The sequence below is a fragment of the Panthera onca genome, chromosome B1, assembly GCF_046562875.1.
Source record: "Panthera onca isolate mPanOnc1 chromosome B1, mPanOnc1 haplotype 2, whole genome shotgun sequence".
NCBI lineage: Eukaryota > Metazoa > Chordata > Mammalia > Carnivora > Felidae > Panthera > Panthera onca.
In genome coordinates this window covers 197062815-197084761 of record NC_138342.1, presented here as the reverse complement: position 1 = coordinate 197084761, position 21947 = coordinate 197062815, and the positions used below count along the sequence as shown (strand labels likewise).

Here is a 21947-nt window from a genome sequence, read left to right as displayed (position 1 = left end):
CCCAGAGATCCTCCTATAACTTTTGACTCCCCCAAAACTTAAGTACTAATAGTCTACTGTTGACCAGAAACTTTACCAATAACATGAGCAGTCGATTAACACATATTTACCAATAACATGAGCAGTCGATTAACACATATTTTGCACGTTACATGTGTTATATATCATGTTCTGACCTTAAAGTGAGCTAGCAAAAAGAAAATGTTATTAAGGAAATCATGAGGAAGAGGAAATACATTTACAGTCCTGTATTTATTGGAAAAGATCTGCATATAAGTGGACCCGTGCAGTTCAAACCCATATTGTTAGAGGGTCAACTGCACTTTGATCAAAATAATATTTAGAAATTGGGCAGCTGTCAACAATTAGCTAAAAATTAATTAAAGATTTTATTAAATTCCAGGCTGCTTGTGAGGGAAACATGCAGACCGTACATGTTTCCACACCTAAAGGATCTTCCTATCCTGATGATATCTACAAGGAAGACTGTCATGAGTGAGCGCTTTATCCTTTGTGTGGGATCAGTATTTTCAGGGTTGGCTTCCCCTCAGGGGGTTTTAAGACCCATGAGCTTCACCCTTTTCCATGCACAGGGGCTGGGCTGTCTCACTTTGATTCTCGCCTCAGTCCTGCTCCATCCCAGGGCCTCTGGGTGAACAGGGCAGTGTCAGGCATGCACGTGCAGCCTGCATGCCTTTTGTGTGGCTTTCAGAGAGGCAGCATGTATTTCAGTAGAGAGATTGCAGATAAAGCACCGAAATAGTTAAAAACATCAACCTTGTTTAGGGAGGAGAGGCAGTAAAAATAAGGAGGGCTGTTTATTAATGTTTTACTGTAAAGTCATTGTAGATGACATCATCCCAAGACACCAGAATTAGTTGTTGGGAATACAATTTAGACTCCTTTTAAAGAAGAAATCCAAATACACATTTTTTAAAAGAAATGGAAGGTAGAATTCTTCAGCCTTTTGCCCTTTTTAAAATCTAATAATCTACTTTCCCATGCCTCATTATTGGCTCCTATTATTGCTTTAAAAAATTGGATATTTAAACTTTTAGGATGCTTTTCCAGTAAAAAAGGGTCGTAAAATGTTAAGCAAATAATGTGTTAGGACCAGCGTACTCCTTCCTGATTCTTTGCTGCTATTCTCTGCCATATCTAAACTCGACATTTTAAAGATCTAACATACCCCACCCATATTGTGGTCACCATCTAAATTTTGAAAAGTTTCAGTTCAGCCTGTAATTCTTCTGCAGTTAACTGTCCCTATAGCTGAGTTGTCAATTATTCAATGTAGGATGGCAAATTTTGAAAATGAGACTTCTATTCTGACATTTGGGGTGGGGGCATGCCATACATACTAATTTGTTTGCTAAGAAAAACAGTTTTCCTGATTTTTCTTTCCCAAAGATCAGACTTTATACCTGAATCAAAGATACCAAATTAAATCCTATGTGACCCCTTAATAAGCTTGTTCTAAAAGGGCGTTAGTTCATTTTATGACGGAATCCTTCTGTTTATATAGACTACATACTCTTTCTCTTTTCTAGACTCCTGCACAAAGTCAGTGAAGAACTAGCGGAATGGTATTTTCAGGATGGTCGCGCAGTGCTAGCCGCATGTTGCCAGCTAGCCGTAGATAATACTGAGGTACATTTCACATTGGTTTATGTAAATGGAAAGCTCTTAAGGTGCGTCATGGTGTTTGAGTGGAAAAAATACGGCAACTCCTGTGCAAGATCTGATTTTGCGTGCCTACCAAGCCTGAGCTACCGTGCCTCAGAAGCACACATAAACTCTACAGACTATGAAATCTTATTTCCAATTCATTTCTATCACGAAGTACATATTTATAACAACCTGACTTTAAGTATTTCATCTGATATGAGAAGAAGTAGTGTGGTGAAGGGGAAAATCTCAGGGATTCAGAATACTTGACTTTTGGAAGCGCTTATTTTTAAGTATACGTTAGTATAATCTTCAAAAGTGATGTTTTTAAGGTATTTTCTATTTAACCCTCTAGTAAGAAAAATGTATAGTAAAGATGGATTCTGTTTTGCATGTATCCTTAGATACAGTAGATTTAAGGGATCATTGATAATCATTGCACACTGTTGATGAATCTTCTAAGAATTGACATTGTTTTGTGATAGAGACATGGAAGGACATGAGGATATAGCAGACAAACTGTTATTAATTCATTAAAAAACTATTATCAAGGGTTCTCAACTTAAATTCTGACCTTATAAAAATTCCCTGTATGTCCCTTTATCAGGTAAGCTTTTCCATCTGGAAATTGCATTTATACTTGCATAAGTACTTTATAGGAATATTACATTCAGTATTTTTAAGAATAATTGATTATAGGTTAATACTGCTTTATCTACTTTATGAGCTTGGTGGGGAAAGATGATCCAATCCAGCATCTATGAAACTGAAGGAATTATTTTCTTATTGGGTAAGCTTGCTATGGCATACCTGATTCGTGGAAATGAACTGGAGTTGGCCGTCAGTGTGGGCACAGTGCTCGGAGAGCCTGCTGCACCCACAACCCACTATGCCCTGGAACTGCTGGCGAGAAAATGCATGATGATTCCACCATGGTAAGAATTTCTAAATTCGAAGAATAATTTTATAGGAATGGAATACATTTTTAAAATATTTTAAGTTGCATTTGATGTGTTTTGAGAGAATACAGCATCTCCTTTTCAAATTTTTTAACTTAATTTCTTAATATTTATTTATTTTTGAGAGAGAGAGGGCATGTGATCAGGGAGGGGCAGAGAGAGAGAGAGAAGGAGCAAGAATCCCAAGCAGGTTACAAGCTGTCAACACAGAGCCCAAAGTGGGGCTCAGACTCATGAACCATGAGATCATGACCTGAGCCGAAACCAAGAGTCAGACTCAACTGACTGAGCTACCCAAGCGCCTAGCATCTCCTTTTTGATTGAAAGAGAAAGATTGTGGGAGGAAACAGGGCTATGATGATGAAGTAATCGTAGGAACTGCCCTGGTTTGGAGTGAAATCTCCCATGGCCCATTCTGAAGCAGACCCCTCGTAACTCGATATTATTTCGAGTGCACAGAACATCGTGAATAAATGTGCACTGCTGAAGATAATCAGGACCACACATTTCCACATTTCAGATTCTGCATATCTACACTCATTCTTGTCAGACCTTGTGTCTTAGTTTAAGGTTTGCAAAATAAGGTGACCTTTCTAATGGAGCATAATAACATAGTTTAGCTGGAGACTTGGAACGGGCCATTTCCCCAGACGTGGGCAGTCCTGTAAGAAATAGACCCTGGAAAGTCCCTGGGGTGACCTGGAAGTCCAGGTCCAAGCAGTTCTCACCCCGTCTGCAGAGCCCTGATCTTCGGGCAGATAGTCCTTCATTATGGAGCATCTTTAGCCAAGATACGAGGCTGACACTCAAGACCTGTTTGTTGAATAAAGATGATTTCAGACATTCATCTTCTCCTTCCCTAAAGCACTTAAAACCTTGAGGAGTTTCTAAATAAACTTGTTAATCAGGCCTTTCACCTCTTCGCACCGCACGCCCAGTTCACGTGTGTGCGTGCATGCACACACACACACACCACTCGTAAAATGGAGCTGTACAGACTCTACTGTCAAATTCCACAGACAGTAATAACATTAAGAATAATGACAGCTAACTAACCCTTCTGCACTGTGTGCCAAGCTCTGTGCTAAGCACTGTACATGTAATGATTCACTCACGATAGATACTGCTTTGCCTCTGGCCTCCATAAGTGGTGGAGCCAAGATTCAACGTTCTATAAACTGGCTCCGAAGTTTATACTTAGCTACTGTCTTTGTCGGTTCAGGCTGCTGTGACCAAGTGTCACAGACTGGGTGGCTTACAAATGACAGAAATGTATTTCTCACAGTTCTGGAGGCTGAGAAGTCTGAGATCAAGGCACTGGCAGATTTGGTGTCTGATGAGAGCCGGCTTCCTGGGTCCTAATCAGCCATCCTCTCCCTTTGTTCGTGTGCGGAAGGGTCGAGCTAGCTCTCTGTGGCCTCTTTTACAAGGCACCAGTACCGTTCAGGGCTCAGCCCTCAGGGCCTAATCGCCTCCCAGGGGCCCCACTTCCAAATACCGTTGCACTGGGGATTAAGTTTCAATATGTGAACGTGGGGAGCAACACAGGTCTCCGGTCTTTTCAGCTATCAAGCCGTGTCGCCCCCTTCGTCTGTGGCTAGCTCAGAAAGACAGCAACACTTACCGTTTTCCCTTTCTTTCTGGATCTGGGGGCTTCATAGGGAATCGGGAATCTCAGAGTTTTTATCATTTATTCCCGTATCTTACAGCCACAAGAGGTCCTTCTCCCAACCCAAATGTGGCAGCACCCCACCATTGACCTTAGACTTAGGACTTACGTGTGTTTAATGCCCACTATCCTTAGTACCCAGGTTTATGTCTGTCAGGAACGGTAACGGTCAGTTGCATACTGTGACTTGCCTTAGACCTTATCCCACAGCATGAGTTTAACGTAGATTATTTATTCACAAAGGTGACGGACTCCCTGCTAGAGGTCATCGTGTAATCTAAATAAAATGTGATTAAGTTGTTTTTTGTTTTTTGGGGTTTTTTTTTTTTGGTAAAGGTAAAAAGTAGCAAAACAAATAGAAATTAAATTTAGGTGAGGTTTAAAAAATCTTTCAACTGACTACATGTCTTAGTTGCTTTTAATTTAAGACAAACTTCTATTTCCTCGTAATGCCCCTAAGAAGTTTCCTTTATATATCCATAGATACATGCACCAGAAACTTGGATAAAGTTCAAATTTTGAAATCTGTAATGATTATCAGGTTTATTTCCAGGGGACATCCGTAAGCCCTATGAATAAGCCTCCAAAAGTTTAAATAAAAACATAGTTGCATAATTTGGAAGGAATGTTCACAATTTTGTAAGACAAGTGCCCTTCCCTGTTTTACGTTTCTTGGTTCTCACTGCATAGACATGGTATTCATATTTAAAATAATTTTCTTTCTAGCTTTCCATCTGTTGGATACAGGTACTGTCTAGTTTTATAAAAACACTTAATAAAAATATTCATATTTTATTTCAGTTTTAGAATATTAACTCTATGGTAAATGATCATTACCTGTTCTTGCTTCATTGTTTTACAGAATGACAATTCATTTATAGAATTTATAACATATAGAACCTAACTACAAAGCGACAACACTTCTTGTAGTGTAGGTACAAAATCACTCACGGTTTTATATTAAAATTTGTGTCATAAATGAATTGTGACTTTCTACAATACAAAATAGTAGTTAATAACTCAGCTAAACAAGTGAAAATGCCTGTTCTGACAATGAAATTTGAGAGTTTAGATTATTTAGTAGGTCTGTATTGTTACATGTATATACATTTTCCCCGATTGGTAAATGGAAGTGTCAGTAAATGGTAAGTTACACTAAAAGGAGAAGAAAATTAGCGTTGCTGCAAACTTCAGTGTATCAGGATATAATTCTACAGCAAGAAGGTCAGACTTTTGTCTGTAGTTCATAGAAGTTTGAATAGAATTTACACATCTAGTTTATGTACTGTAAAAACAAATGTTAATTTCTGTATTCTCATGGACATTATCGAATACTGCTATTAAATGTCGGTATCAGGAAACATAAGCATTGAAACTTATTAGAGCAGATGAATTACCCTAATTTGAGACTGGGAAAAACACTCAAAGACTTACCTGTTCAATGATGATAGAGTATTTGATACACATAAATTGTCTCTCTTCCTGTTCATGCTCACTATATTCTTGATTACACACCTCTTATTGTTTTAAAAATAATTTATTCACAAATGTACATTGATCAAATGATCAATGTACAGATCAATGTACATTTTACTGAAGGCTTCCCAAAGAAGGTGAAGGAAGATTTTACTCTCTGAAGTCCACCCTTTCAGAAACTCACATTTGAAATACTGCCTATTCTCAAGTTATGCTGAATGTGTTTTATATCAGTTTCTTGAAAAGTGGATAATAACATCTTGAATCATTAAAAATTAGTGTTTTCTCAGTTGTGCAACAGTATGCAATGAAAAACTCTTCACCTAATGATTTTTAAAGAGGATATTATACAGAACATTTTTAACGTAAAGCCGTTAAATATGACACATGATGCTTTAATATACCTTCTTTTTCATTTTTTATTTTTAAAATTATTTTTATTTTAGAGAGAGACCATGAGCGAGAGTGGGCATGAGCTCGGGAGGGGCAGAGGGAGAGAGAGAGAATCTTAAGCAGGCTCCACGCCAACCATGGGACCCCACCTTGGGGCTTGACATGCAGCTCTATCCCATGACCCTGGAATCATGACTTGAGCCGAAATCAAGAGTCAGTCGCTCAACCAACTGAGCCACCCAAGCGTCCCTAAAATACCTTATTTTTAAGTGATTTATTCCTTTCACTGAATCTTTAAAAAAGTAAATCAGAAAACTGCATTTCTATCTTTGATTTCCACGTAAAGTTTAAGAGAGATGCAAAACACCTGAAATTCGAAACTTAAAATATCTAAGTATTCTATTGTTTGTTTTTTTTTTTACGTTTATTCATTTTTGAGAGACAGAGACAGAGCACGAGTGGGGGAGGAGCAGAGAGAGAGGGAGACACAGAATCTGAAGCAGGCTGCAGGCTCTGAGCCTGACATGGGGCTCAACCTCACAAACCATGAGATTTATGACCTGAGCCAAAGTCGGATGCATCCAACTGAGCCACCAGGCGCCCCAGTCAGTATTCTACTGGTTTTAAAGAGTGGCTTAATCCAGCTGTGGTTGCGGCCATAACAAAAGCTGATGAAAAGTAGCCTTCACAAAGCTTGCTTCATAATTCACTCCACAGAACATATCTAATACTGCTTAGTTTGCTTAGAGAATAATTCTGTAATAGCAAAATTAATTGCAAATATATACAGATTTAAGATTTTTACAAAATTATAGAAATTTCCTAATACATTTTTCCTTCATGCCCTTTGGTTTATCTGTCATCCACGTTTGGAGGTCTTTCATAATTAAGTAGAAAATTAGTATTTTTTATGTTAGTAGAAAACCAAAGGAAGTATCAGAGTTTTCTTCCTTTGAAATAGTTCTAAATGTTATTTTTAGATTTTTTCCTTGTTGAATCAGTTTCCCCCTTTGTTATGTGCATAGGAATTTGGCAGCTGATCTTCTCCTGATGACTCCTGACAATGAACTACAGTTAGTTAAACTATGTGCTTTCTACCCAGGGTGTACCGAAGAGATAAATGATCTTCATGAGAAGGTATTCTAAGGGTATTACATATTCTAATTTGGAATGCAGTGCTAGGATTTAACTAATTTTAGGTTAGGGCAAATAAAGATTCAGGCAGAGAAACATATGATCTCTCGCGAACCCTTTTATAGATACAACAGAAGTGATAACAGTAAGTGACATTGGTTGAGCTTCTGTGTGCTTGAGACGGTTCTGAATTTTCACATATGTTTGTATTTTACTGACTTCACATGGAAACCCCGAAAAGCAAGGCTCATTGTTCCTATTTTACAGCAAAAGTGAGCTCGGGGAGCTTAAGCAACTGCCTCTAGTTAGTTAGAGGCAGAGTGTAGACTTGAGCTTTAGCACGTCTGACTCCACATCCGTCCCACTCTGCCCCTCTGCACCTTAAGGTGCATTTTTGCCAACTTTTACAAATAGGCAGTTTAGGACCTTTAAAAGAGTTAATTATGATGAAATTCACATGCATTGCTTTAAAGTGCTTTTAAAAAAATACTCCTTTGTAGAATATAGGAATTTATGAACCAAGATTATGTATAAAAATAACCAAAATGTTCAACAACAGGGAGATTGTGTATATAAATTGCAGTACATTTCTGTATTTCAATGCTTTTCACCCATTAAAAAGATCATGAAGTTCTCTTTTTATTGACATTGGTACAAGGCTATAAGACAGTTCTGTAAAAAAGCAGAATATGAAATACATGCCATATGATTTTCATTTTGAAAATAACTGCACATATTTATGTTAATTATTATATATTTAAGGAGATCTATACAGTTCTTTTAAGAAAAATATAACTTACAGTAAAACATTTTTTTGTCTTTAATATGAAAATAGCAGTGTTTTGTTTCACTTAAATGACCCCACTTCATGACCCTTGATTTGTCTGCAGTGTTTAAAAATTACTTTTTTAATGTTTATTTTTGAGACAATGCGAGAGACAGAGTGCAAGCAGTGGAGGGGCAGACAGAGAGAGACACAGGATCTGAAACAGGCTCCAGGCTCTGAGCTGTCGGCACAGAGCCCGACTCGGGGCTCGAACTCACGAACCGTGAGATCATGACCTGAGCCGAAGTCGGACGCTTAACTCACTGAGCCACTCAGGCGCCCCATGCAGTGTTTAGTGGCCCTTTTCATCCAACAGTGGATACTTACTAAGTATTATGATAACACAGATAGAATGAGCATGTGTGTGCATGAGTGAGTGTATATGTGAGTGTTTGAGCAAGTGTGTATGTGTGTGAGTGACTGTGTGTGTGTGAGATGAGGGACAATACTTATGAGATGGTAATCATGCACAGTGACCAGTGGGTTGTGAGATTATGGGTGGCCTGAGTACTTTACACACTTTGTGTTCTGTGAAATATTTTCTAAGTGAGTTGTGCTTCACTTGTACAAACATGACAAGTAAAAGCTATTCCTGTGTTGAAATGAAAATGCAGAGGGAAGGAAGTATGAACCTTACATTTGCTGCATGGTGCTTTAAATATACACCCTACGCCCTGTATGAGGTGATAGCACAAGCACTAATGTTGGGGCTTAGGAGAAATACTTGTCTGTGTTTACACGCTCGTGATGACACAGGCAGGATGGCATTTGCATCGCCTTTTTGTCACACAATCTAAAAGGATATAATTAGACTTTCTGCTCAGACTTCACTGATAACTGTTTACAAAGACTAGTCAGTTAGGTGTAAACGTGTTACTACTACCTGGGACAGTTTCACAAGTAATGCTACAAATTATATTTTTAAATATTATCTTAATTTATATAACTTAGAATTTTAAGATAGGATGGGAATTACAGCAATGATCATCTTACTCTTATTATATTTTATTTGAGAATAAAATTTCAATAGAAACCACTTTTTTTATTCCCTTTACTCTTGGAGCATATGTCAAAGTGAAGAACTTTATCTAGCCAGTTGTAATACCTAGTGCACATAGCTGCTCAGTAAATAACTGGCATTTAGTTAATGAAGTTGGGGAAACAATATGAAATTTTATATATACGAGAGCTCCTTTAATTTAGTTCATTGTAATTTTTTAAGAGAGAGATTGTGGAATCCAAAATGTTCAATTTACATAATTTTTATTTGATTTTTAAGTTGAATTTAAATTCCAGGTAGTTAGCATACAATGTAATATCAGTTTCAGGTGTGCAATATAGTGACTCAACACTTCGGTACTCATTACAGCAGGTGCACTCCCTAATCCCCATCATCTGTCCCCCCATCTCCAAACCCCCTTTAAACAGAAAATACGAAACTACTGAATAAACCAACCTAGTAACTTAAGGGGACATAAACGTGAGAGGGAAGAAAGTGATAAACCTCAGAGGTGAGGAGATGGGCAACCTTGCTGTGTGCGAACCGCGCCCTCTGGAGTCCTAACACAAAATACCTTTGTGGAAGCACCACATCAGTGGTTGCCAACCCCAGTGAGAAGAAGCAGTAACTATTTATAGGTGCTGGAAGGGGGACAATGCAGGAAACCCCCACCTGCACCCTGGAAGCAGGAGAACATACCTAAGGGAGGAGCAGACTGAGTTTCAACAGGAAAAAAAAATCATTTGAAAAACTGGGGAGTAGTGCTTTTCATATTTCAATAATGAAATTTCCTGGGCTCAAAATCTGCATTTTGTGGCATTTCAGAATGTCAGAACTCAAAACTTTGAGAGCTTGTAACGTGTTTTGCCTTTCTACTTGAAATTAAGTTGCTCTGTCTCAAAGGCCAAGCAAAATTAAACTCCACAGTGTGTGTGAGATGTCAGAGTGTATTTTTTATGTTTTCTGTATTTAATGTAGTTTCTGACAGTGGTCAGTATATTCTGAAGTGATAAATCTCAGCATGTGTTTTTCTAAGTTACATGTGTGGATACTAATTCCAATATCACAGGATAATTTACTTCTACCTTTTTCACTATTTGTGTGATGAAAAACTACTGATGCACTCAGGTAATACCTTATTTGCTGTTATTAGATCCTAAGGATATTTTCATAAATGTGTGCTTTTAATAAAAATTATTTCACTGGCATCTGTTTTGAGCAACTTTAATAGGAAGAGCATAGTAGGCATATTGGAGATATTTAGTACTTATATTGCTGCGTGTATCCCTCTAAGTTTTAGTAACGTCATTAAACTGATTACTTTTCAGTGCAAGCTACCCACAGTAGAAGAATGTATGCAGTTAGCGGAGGCTGCCCTTGCGGATGGTAATATATTTGAAACTGTGAAGTATTTCTTGTTAAGTCAAGAGCCTGAAAAAGCCCTTCCTATTGGTATTGACTTCATCAAAGGTAAGTTTTCCGTTGGTGGTACCAACTCAAATCTACTCACTGATTTGAGCCTTTCATTAGTATTGACAAGCAGCCTTAAAGTCAGACACCAGCCATCCTAAATTTAAAAAAGGAAGAGGGGCGCCTGGGTGGCGCAGTCGGTTAAGCGTCCGACTTCAGCCAGGTCACGATCTCATGGTCCGTGAGTTCGAGCCCCGCGTCAGGCTCTGGGCTGATGGCTCGGAGCCTGGAGCCTGTTTCCGATTCTGTGTCTCCCTCTCTCTCTGCCCCTCCCCCGTTCATGCTCTGTCTCTCTCTGTCCCAAAAATAAATAAAAAATGTTGAAAAAAAAAAATAAATAAATAAAAATAAAAAAGGAAGAGATTGCAGATTGTGTGCTATGGGGACTTGAGAGAGGGTAGATGTGCAATACTTGTCCAGATGAGATGGCCAGAAGAGAATTAATTATGTAAGTTAAAAATTGGATGAACATGATTAGTATGATTATTTAGATCATCTCTTATTTGGTTTTGTTTTGCCAGAATGCATCAGTAGCTCAGATTGGACATTGGATACCGTTTACCCCGTTCTTGACCTATTGAGTTATATCCGTACTGAAAAATTAGTCTTGCATACGTGTACTAAGTAAGTGCTTTTACTCCAAAATATATAAGGGAATCTATGTAATGCTTGAAAATGGTTATATTGTTTTTGGTGTTCATATCAAGAAATAAGATCATCTTGGATAGGGAAGTGCCCTTGGAGAAAAATTACATTTATATTTGCTATTCTTCAGAAAAAATACAGAGGTCAATTGGAAACAGGAAAAATAAATTCTAATGGTCCTATTTATTAATATCTAGAGTGTGTATATTTATTTATGTGTACACGGACACATACACAGACACACACACATGGACACATGGACACACTTGGACCCACACACGGACACAAACGCACACAAACACAGACACACACACGGACACACACACGGACACACATGGACTCATGAACATACATGCACATGGACACACACACACACACAGACACACATGGACACAAAGACAAGACACACGGACACACATGGATACACACACACATGCACACCTGGTTCAAATAGGGCTAATTCAGAGCGTTGGGGTGGTCTTAGACCCGGAGTCCTCAAGAAGCTGGTGGTCATGTCTATTAAACAGCCACTGTGCACAGAGCATACTATTGGGGGAAAAGTGAAGGTGCTAGGGAGTGACATCTAGTTACCAGCCCTGCATTCAGGTATCATGGAAGGACACTCGTCCACAGAATGAAAGTCCCCGGAGATGTTGTATAGTCTGCAATGGAGGCTTTGGGCTATTACTGTTTTAATGGCAGTGTGGGAAAGACGTTGCCACAGCCTGGGAACCTTAGATGTTTCCCCAGCGGGAAATCGAGAGGGTGTGCCCTGTCCTTGCTTAGAGTCTATAATGTGCCAGAAATTCCTAAATCAGGCCTAATGAGTTCCTTAGAAATTTGCATGAAGAAACGGCCAAGGGATAGAGGAAAACAAGGAGCCAAAAGTTAAAACATTACTTGTGCTGTAGCATAAATGTCTGAAAGGGACTCAACTCATGAATAAAACATCTTCAAGTTGAGAAAATTTTCTAAACATATTTTGCTATAAATGTCACCCATCAAAATACAGAGATATAAGTACGGTAACTATATATGTGAGTAATGTTCTATACCTCAAGTTACAGAATTTTAAAAACTATATTCTCTTTTAGAGCTCGAAATGAATTGCTCATCTTATGTGGTTATATCGGTGCATTATTGGCCATCAGAAGACAGTACCAAAGCATTGTTCCAGCACTTTATGAGTACACAAGGTAAAAATGATTTGTCTTCTGGTATGAAATGAGAGACATTCCTTTCCCTAAGGTTTTAGTCTCTAAGTGTGTCCAGAAGGCACCAAATATATACTGCATGTATCCGTTTATTCATCCAGTATGTACTTTATAATAAAGCAGCAATCAAACTATATGAATTAGAAGTAAATTAGGCTATAAATAATCAAAATCTGAATTCTAGCTTAAACGTGTGGGGTTTATTGGTCTTCTGTCGAGACACTTGGGGTCTCCACATTCCAGGGCCATTAGAGCTGCAGCCAGAGTCCATTGAGGACCTGAATTCTTCCCTTCTTTTGACACTGACCTCCCTGGTTTCCCTCCACTTGGTTGAACTACCTGGTGACAGGGTCATGTGTATTATGTCTGCAGTCTAAATGGGAAGGAGAGAAAGGTGACAGGATGGGGACCCCAAAGGATGAGGCCATGTGTCTCAGGAAGGAGAGGCCCCCTTAGGCTGGCATCCTACCGGCCGGATCTATGGAACCCAAATTTTAAAAGAAGAGGAAGGTGCACCTGGATGGCTTAGTCAGTTAAGCAGACTCTTGATCTCACCTCAGGTCATGATCTCACAGTTTGTGGGTTCGAGCCCTGTGTCAGGCTGTGACGCTGACAGTGTGGAGCCTGCTTGGGATTCTCTCTCTCCCTCTGTCTCTGTCCCTCCCCTGCTTGCTTGCTTTCTCTCTCTCTCTCTCTCTCTCTCTCTCTCTCTCTCTCTCTCAAAATAAATAAAAATAAACTTAAGGGGCACCTGGGTGGCTTAGTCAGTTAAGCGGCTGACTTCGTCTCAGGTCATGCTCTCTCAGTCTGTGAGTTCGAGCCCTGCATCAGGCTCTGTGCTGGTAGCTCAGAGCCTGGAGCCTGCTTCCGATTCTGTGTCTTCCTCTCTCCCTGCCCCTCCTGTTCTTGCTCTCTGCCTGTCTCTCTCTCTCAAAACTAAACATTAAAAAAATAATAATAAAATAAACTTTTAAAAATACATTTAAAAATTAAAAAAAAAAAAACAGAGCAAAAACTGGGTATTTTACCTTTCCGATCTCTATAGTAGGAAAAAGCAGAGTAAAGAGGATTTGTGAATAGTGGGTAAGTCACTATTTTCTAGTTGGGTGTACCCTTCCTGCCAGACTCCTGTATCTTCTAACAGCTTGCTGAATGTTGGCCGTTGTGCTTAAAACTTGTTATAATCAAAAAGAAAGCCCCACAGTGCCTTCCCCACACAGCATTTCCAAGTTGGCCAGTTTGCTGAGCGGTAGAGTAGCTAACCCCTAACAGTGCTGAGTGTGAGACTAAGCAGTTGTTCTGAGTGCCTTCACGCGGGCAGAGATTGAGACAAACAAAGCTTTCTCTTCCCTCCTCTTGCTTCTGGTCGCAGAGAAGGTCCTGCTTAGATGTAGGGCCCCCACCTAGAGCAGACAGGGCAGGGGGCAGAGGGGACTGCTAGGCACTCAAGGAGAAACTCAAGGAAAAACCTACTTCTGTGCAGGCAGCAGGCCCAAATGTGAAAGCAGCTTTTAATAATTTGAAAATCTGGGAGCAATAGGGTGTATGTACCACATGGAATTAAAATCTCTTTAATGAAATATATTCATTTAATAAATATGGCTTGGCTAATGAAAGTAAAGAGAGAGAAAATGGTCCCTTGAAATAATATCAGAAATGAAAGGAGGCTTTTGTAAGGCAGAAGAGACCTGGGAGAATGTGTCTGAGAGAAACAGTTGAGAAGGAGAAACTTAAGGCCCTACTTGGAAAGAACCTCCCTGATTATGGTGTCTATGTTCGGTGCTCACACTGCCGCCTTGCCCTCAGGCTGAGTCCCCAGGCTTGTTCCTTCCTCTGCTTCCCAGCTCCCTCTAGGTCTTCTTCCTCCCCTCCCCTTCCCTCCGCTCCCCTCTCTGTACTCTGTCCTTCAGAAACCTGGCCCTTTCTGTAGCTCTACCTTGCCAGTTATTGTGACATCGCTCTGTGGCTCACTGAACCCTGGCTTCAACTCTGTGTACTCAAAATGAACATCCTCTTCCTTCTCAAACTGCTGCTTCTCCCTTCTTTTGACTCTGGCGTTCTATTTCTGTCTCCCAGAATTTAATGGTGAGGGTCACGGGTGTTTTCTCTGACCGCAGTAAGGGTCTGCAGTAACTCCCTCCCACTGTAGCCCTGCGTCTGGTCACCTGCTGTCTGGATCACTGTCCTCCTCCTGCTGCCTGCCTGACCCCACTGTGGCTTCTGCCTTCCTGAAGCACTGCCCTTCCTCAGCACCCTCCGGGGCTCCCCAGTGTCCATCACAGAACTCCCAGATTCTTAGTCTGACGTTAAAGGTCTACAGAAATAGGGTTCTGACCAAGCCGTCCACCTTAGCCTTCTCTTTGTTCTCCACTTTGGTCAAACGGAATTACTTGGGACCCCATACGTGTGGAAGCTTTCCCGCTGGTAGTTTCTCAGTGTCTTGTTTTCTCCTCACTCTTTAACACTGCTTTGCATATAGTAGGTCATCAAACACTACTGGGGGAAAGACATGTCAAGTGCCAAATTGTAGACACGGAAGGCACAGTGTTGAGGGAATTCATTTTGGAGCTAGCCACGTTGTCAATACAAATTTTAAGTTCCGTAATTTTGGGGGGCATCTGGGTGACTCGGTTAAGCATCCGACTCCTGATTTTGGCTCAGGTCATGATTTCTCCATCGTGAGACTGAGCACCACCGTGGGGCTCAACACTGGGTGTGAAGCCTGCTTGAGATTCTGTGTCTCCCTCTTCCTCTGCTCTCCCCTTCTTGCGCTCTCTCAAAAAATGATCTCAAGTTCAGTAATTTGGGGTTGAAGAAAATGGTAACTTACTGATTTGAGATGGTATTACTACGGTGGTAGGCGTGTGTAGGGGGAGATGTGTGCCTTTTTCCTCACCAGATCTTATTAGGTCCCCGCAGAATGAGGACAATTAGAGGGAGTAACCGTAAAATGTACATTACAGAATGGCTTACCTGTACCCTTAAGTTCATCTGTAAGGTCTTACGTTCTGTTTCTTTCTGTCTCCCAAACAGCTTTGGCTTTTCAATGTCCCGTAACTAGTCCCTTGAAAAGCACACGGAGTCTGTGACTTAGTATAGAAACTAGGACTAATAATTCTTTATCTAAAGCCTCCTAATTAATACCACTTAGACCTGTTTCCAGTTTTCCTTCTGTGGATGTGATGTATCACTACTGTGGCTGTTTTCCTGCTTTTTCTCACCAGTCTATGTCTCTCAAGAATTGAGCATTTCCATTCCTTTCTGCTGGTTGACATTCTGCTCTAGCCATTCTCCCACTTGTTTTCTTACTCTTGATACTCATTTGTAATTCAGACGTGCACCATCCCCCACCCCTGCTGTGTGTGGCTGTTATTCAGCATTCTTGGCTGGTCTGTCCAGTCTCCACAGTTTGTTTGGTCGTTCATTTGTTCGTTTGTTTATTTCCTTATTTATTAGTTTTACATTTTATTTTTTTAAGTTTTTTTAAAGTTCTATTTAAATTCCAGTTGGTTAACATACAATGGAATTTCAGTTTTCAGTACAATACAGTGATTCAGCACTTCCATACATGACCCGGTGCTCATCACAGCAAGTACATCCTGAATTGCCGTCACCTGTTTCCCTCACCCCCCCCACCCCCTCCCTCGCTAGTCCCTTTTTCATCCGCTCCCTCAGACTGTCATCCAACCAACAGTATCGAACGTCTTTAACTTTCCAGGGAACTTGAAGGCCAGATATACAAGTAAGCGCGCGCACACACACACACACACACACACACACACACACACACACACACACACACACACGCATTCATGTATACACGTGTTTTTGAACAGTAGTTGTTAAATCTAAAATTGCAGTTATTTAAAGTTCATTTGCTTTCTTTCATATCTTAGTCTTGGATGTCAGTTGTTAATTTCTGTTCCACGTTTCAGTCAGCTGTTAAAACGTCGGGTGGTATCAGTGCCTTTAAAAATTGAGCACCTCTCTGAGGAATTGGATGCGTGGAGAGCTTGCACACGGTCCACGAGCCGGTGAGTGAAGACAGTGTAAAAATTGGGATACGGAGGTGTTAATATTATACACAAATTTATTGAAAATGTGGATTGGCTCACTATTAATCTTTGCTGAAAAATGAATCTTGGTTTGGTCAGCATATATTCGGTCATCATTTACAATCCTATTGTTTTCTGCCTTTTTAAAGTACTTCGTTTTACTATAAATTAAGCCTAAAGTTAATTTGCCGTCATCTCTAATGGGGACTAAATAATCATCAGGGACTGTTTCTAACTTAAACCTTAATAATTCTGTGGTTGTATGAAAATGAAAATGTAATATCTGTTGAAAATATAGATCACCAGAAGAATCTCCATATACACCCCCTTCTGATTCACAAAGAATGGTTTATGCAACTTTACTAAAGAGACTACAAGAAGAACCACTCAAAGGAATTGTTGGGCCAGATTATGTGACTGGATCAAATCTGCCCAGTCATTCAGATATTCACATCTCTTGTCTTACGGGATTAAAAATCCAGGTACAGCCTAATGTAAGGCATAAATTGTTCATTTCCATTATTTTCATTTGTTCAGTTACTCAAAACAATATGGTCTTAGAATAAGCATAATCTGAATAAAAGTCGGTACCTATAAATAAGACTGGTGACCCCTGAGAAAACACTGCCCTTAATGCTATATAGTTAGTATGAATGGTCGTTTGCTCCTTAAAATAAATTCAGAGAGATGCTCCTTGTATTATCATGAAAGCAATTCATGTAATAGGTATACTTAGTAATAAATGTTTACAAATACATATAGATCATATCCTTTGGGAAATTAAATAAGGGAGACAAAGCTACAATCAACATAGTTATAAATTATAGCTAAATAGATTAAAATTAACTTTATATTCTCCATTTGTGTTTTATAAACACAAAGACATTAAAAACTGGCAGGTGTGTGTTATCGATATACTGTATATGTTCTTAGAGTGACTTCCTGAATTTTTCAACAGTTACAAATTACTGGGATCCGTCACAAGGGATGACTAATTCCTGAGGAAGGTCCCTAACATACAGTCAAAAGTAATGATGGTGAATCATTCCAGAGCCTCCCAGTGTGACCCAGGGGTGCTGTTTTCTCCAGACAATGGAGAGGCCTTCATCATCTCAGAGTCAGGGCCAGGTGTAGGTGTCCACGTGAAGTCAACAAAGCTGAATCCATACAGAATGCGGATTGAAACTACAGTCTGGACTGAAAGAACACCACCTCCCAGAAGTGTTCACGTTTTACTCAGTGGATTCTTAGAGTTCTAATGGAATGTGACTAATTACATTTCTCATACTGATATGCCAGGTCAATGGGGACAGCTGCTTTTTTGGAATAACCATTTAAATTAAATAGCTTGCTGCTAATGTAAACCCTAACCATAGCTTGACTTGACACTATAAACTAAGTTTATGTAAGTAATATTTAACTAATATATTCTGAAAAAACAGGACACTGACGTGCATAGTTTTTATCCACTTCCATTCAGAGGTCAAGAATCAAAGCAGTACATTCAGTAACTTATAATTAAGAGCAAAAAAGATCATGCAATATTTAGAGTTTATCTTCAGCGCCAGTCGCGGCCCTCCCTGTGCCATTTGTCGTGATACCTTCAAGACCTTTTTCTCCATCTGCAGTAGCCACGTGGCCCAACACACAGGCTGCCTAACCTCTCCGCACCCAAACCTGCATTAGGAAAAGACCTACTAATTATCTTACACACACTGAAGTGCAGATGACTAATGGAGATGGGGTGCTCCTCTCCCAGGATACTTCTGTTTCAACAGAAAAGTAATATTCTGGTTAGAACTATGAAATTTCAAGTGCCTGTAGGTAGGTACTTGAGAGGTACTTGAGAGTAGGTAGGTACTTGAGAGTAGGAAGCTCTCTATTTCATGTGATGGATTTTCCAGTGTCTTGAATAATTTACTAACAACAAGCTGTACCATTTGAAATTGTGATAAAAAATCTGATAACTTTAGAAGATAATTAAGGAGATAAGTTTTTATTCCAATTTGTGTTTTTTTAAATCATGCTTTTCCTTCTGAGAGCTAGGAGAAACAGATTGAAAGATTTCTTTGCATTTGGTGCTTCAGAACTATCCTTGACATGCAAAGTAACTGACATAGCTAAATTATAAATATGCTAGTAAATCGTATGATTGACATGATTTTAAATTATGTAGACACATCTACAGCAACATGTTCTTTATCTTCTAGAGAGCAGGTTCAGAGCTTCTGGTTTGAATAATTTCCCCAGCTGTGTTGATGCAGGCCATCTGATTAAAATAAAGTATATTTAAGTCTATGCTAGGCGTATATGCCTTTATAAAATGTTTACTTTGTATTAATAGATTAGCACTACCTGTCGTTATTGGTAGCACTACTGTATTCAAAGAACTTAAGTTATAAAACTAAATTCTCTTGTGAAAGACATCAGGGCATATTAAGATATTCTAAAATTTAGGGGTATTTGTAGCAGTTCAAAAAAATCGGATTTTCTCATATTTTAAAAATTCCCATTAGCAATGCCTAAATATTGCCAGTAGTTTTTTATCAGAGTGATTCTGTTTCTGGAAGTTGAAAATCACGTTACACATTTATAATCTCATCATCTCTCTCCTCAATTCTGTGTGCAGGGCCCTGTATTTTTCCTTGAAGACGGGAAATCTACTATCTCATTGAATGACGCTTTGATGTGGGCAAAGGTGAACCCATTCTCACCTTTAGGGACTGGAATACGACTCAACCCATTTTGACAGGTTTTTCTCCATGTTTAACTGTTTTTTAAAAAAGACCTTTTGTGGGTTAATATTACCTTAACTTTTGTTGTGCACAACCAAAGGTTGAGGGGAGAAGGGGAGGTGGGAGTAACAGTTGACTTAATTCATCAACTTCAAAAAATAAAATATTTATGTAATTTGAAGGAAAAATAGGTGTATTCTTTATAAAATAGAGTAGCCATATTTGGGAGAAAGATAATATTTAAGTTATAAAAGACCGAAAAATATAAAAGAGCATATTAAAGTTTCAGAAAGCATAAAAGGTACCAAAAGACTATATTTTTGAAACTTTGAAACATATAAAATAACACAACAGATAGAATAGTGCTTGACATGTAGTAAGTACTTAAGGAATATTGGAATATCAACATGTAACTAAGGTATGTATGACTGATCTTCGAGTTAACAAACACCTATATTGTCCTCTGTAAAATATATAGTAAACCACTAGTTTTAGTTCATATTTAATAAAAAGTTTCCAGTTACGAGCTTACTGCGTGTCAATAAATGGATACACAGTCAAAATACTTAACGAGTTTTATTTTTTAAAAAAAGAAGGCATTACCAAATTTTTTAACTGAAATTAAATGTGCAAGTATAAAGGACTAGGTTATGTAGGCATAACAAAAATTGACGCATGAAAAACACAAATGCAGTTAAATTGGTCTGAGAATTTACATTTGATGATAATTGACTATTTTAAAAGATATTTGATATGTATGGATATTAGTTTTGATTATGCATTTAATATTTACAGTAATCTCTAATTGATTTATATTAACTTTCTATAACATTTATTTGATAAATTTAGTTTCAAATTTCTATGAGTAAATAGGATATTAGTTAAAATTTGGGGTATAATATAAATTCAAGTTTTTAAAATATTTATTGAAAGAGTAAAACTGTCGGGGCACCTGGGTGGCTCCGTCGGTTAGGCGTCCAACTCTTGATTCTGGCTCAGGTCATGATCTCACGGTTGTGAGATCGGGCCCCACTTCAGACTCTATGTTCGGTTCCGTGTCCAACTCAGCGCTGGACGTGGAACCTGCATAATAATCCCCCCGCCTCTTCCCTACCCCTCCTTTCCCCTGCTCACTCTTTCTCTCTCAAAATATTAAAAACAAAACAAAAAAAATAATAAAACTATTTTTTAAAAAAGTCTGAGGCATGACTACCAGTATTTAAATTGTATTAGAATTCTGATTTTGAGGTCTATGAAATTAATGTATGACTAGGAACAATAATACTTTGGTACTCGAGCTGTTTCATAGGATTCATAATATAGATGTTTTTGTCTAAAGAGTGAGCTTATATAAATAGAATAATTGTGGTTTTTTATTATATTTAAACCTGTTGCATTGAAAGTATTTAAAAAATTTTCTTAAACTCACTTCTAAAACAGAAAACAAGATATATATTATGTACTCTCTATTGCATTAACCACTTCTAACTCCTCAAAAAGACATTAGAAGGACTAAATTCTATTTTATTAAAAAGATTTAATTAACACTGTAGAAGGGAATATATGTGACTCATTGATAGTGAGAAGTATTTATAACCAAATCCTTGGTTATATGTGTAACGCAAATTTTTTTAAGTGGGAGAATTTTTCATTAGCATATATGTAGTAAAATTCATTTAAAAATGGCAGTTGAAATCCTACTATAATTCTCTTTGTTTTAAAATAGATTAAGAAGCCTATCTTCTGTGCTTTAACTACTTTGAAAGAAAAGATACCATTGAGTTTAAGTTATACACAGATAAACAATTATTTCCTTCTTCTGTATTTTAAATGAATGCGGGAAAATGGTATTTTATGTACAAACTGAAAAAATATAACTCTTTAGCACATGAACATAATAGAGGAGGAACCAAATTTGTGTCTAAAATCTAAATTGAATTGATTCAAATAGAATTCTATTACTCTTTGACTTCTATAATGTTCTGTACCTTAGTATTAATTGTAACTATTAATTCTTCATAGAATTATGTCATTTGACCATGCCAGTCTGCATCTATTGTGCCTTAATATGAAAAACAAAGCAATTTTTTAAATTTATAAAAGGTTTTCCATTGTTACATTTCCTATGCATGAAAACCCAAACAACTAATATTAGCTTATTTTACTATAAGAAGATGTCTATATTATTGATAACATGGACAAATTATTTTGCAAGGTTACATATGCTTTTGGGAAAGAAGTCTCCTTAGATAATGGTTTTGAAAGCATTGGAAAAATATTTTGTCTATAGAAAGTACCAGGTGGTTAACAAAATTGCAACATCAAAATGAGTTCTGTCTTGGGAAATATGATTTTTATGTCAATCAAAATTGACATATATGTGTATATACATATATGTCTGTGTATACATATATGTATATATGTATATGTATACACACACACATAGATTTTTCCATGAAATCATCCAGAGGTGTTCAGGAACATGGTTGCATTAAAGCAATGACTTGTATTTTGTTGTCCTTAAAATAGGAAAATTGACACTTTTTTGGTCTTAAGTCAAAAGGCATTCTGAATATAGTAAAAGCCTCCCTAATTGTTTCTAAAATTTTGGGTTTATATTTAGTGTAGCAGTAATACAGAAGATATCTTTATGGTCAATTCTTAATAAGTGCTTATTGCACTATATCTTTGAAACATTTATTC

General features: G+C 38.2%; 1 protein-coding gene across 7 annotated transcripts in view; it reads left to right on the top strand.

The window, feature by feature from the left end:
• The window catches only part of WDR17 (WD repeat domain 17), a 106889-nt gene extending 87122 nt beyond the window's left edge, over positions 1–19767 (top strand). For 4 of the 7 annotated variants that reach the window (XM_078445245.2, XM_078445244.2, XM_078445239.2 and 1 more), the window contains 11 exons: positions 404–495; positions 1551–1650; positions 2464–2603; positions 5023–5043; positions 7191–7302; positions 10454–10595; positions 11117–11219; positions 12335–12436; positions 16390–16488; positions 16808–17003; positions 19139–19767. In XM_078445245.2, coding sequence (XP_078301371.1) covers positions 404–495; positions 1551–1650; positions 2464–2603; positions 5023–5043; positions 7191–7302; positions 10454–10595; positions 11117–11219; positions 12335–12436; positions 16390–16488; positions 16808–17003; positions 19139–19258 — 1227 coding nt within the window. In that variant the 3' untranslated portion in view covers positions 19259–19767. The remainder of the gene's footprint in view (positions 1–403; positions 496–1550; positions 1651–2463; positions 2604–5022; positions 5044–7190; positions 7303–10453; positions 10596–11116; positions 11220–12334; positions 12437–16389; positions 16489–16807; positions 17004–19138) is intronic. The other 3 variants (XM_078445240.2, XM_078445243.2, XM_078445242.2) reach the window with 3 other exon arrangements.
• The last annotated feature ends 2180 nt before the right edge of the window (positions 19768–21947 follow it).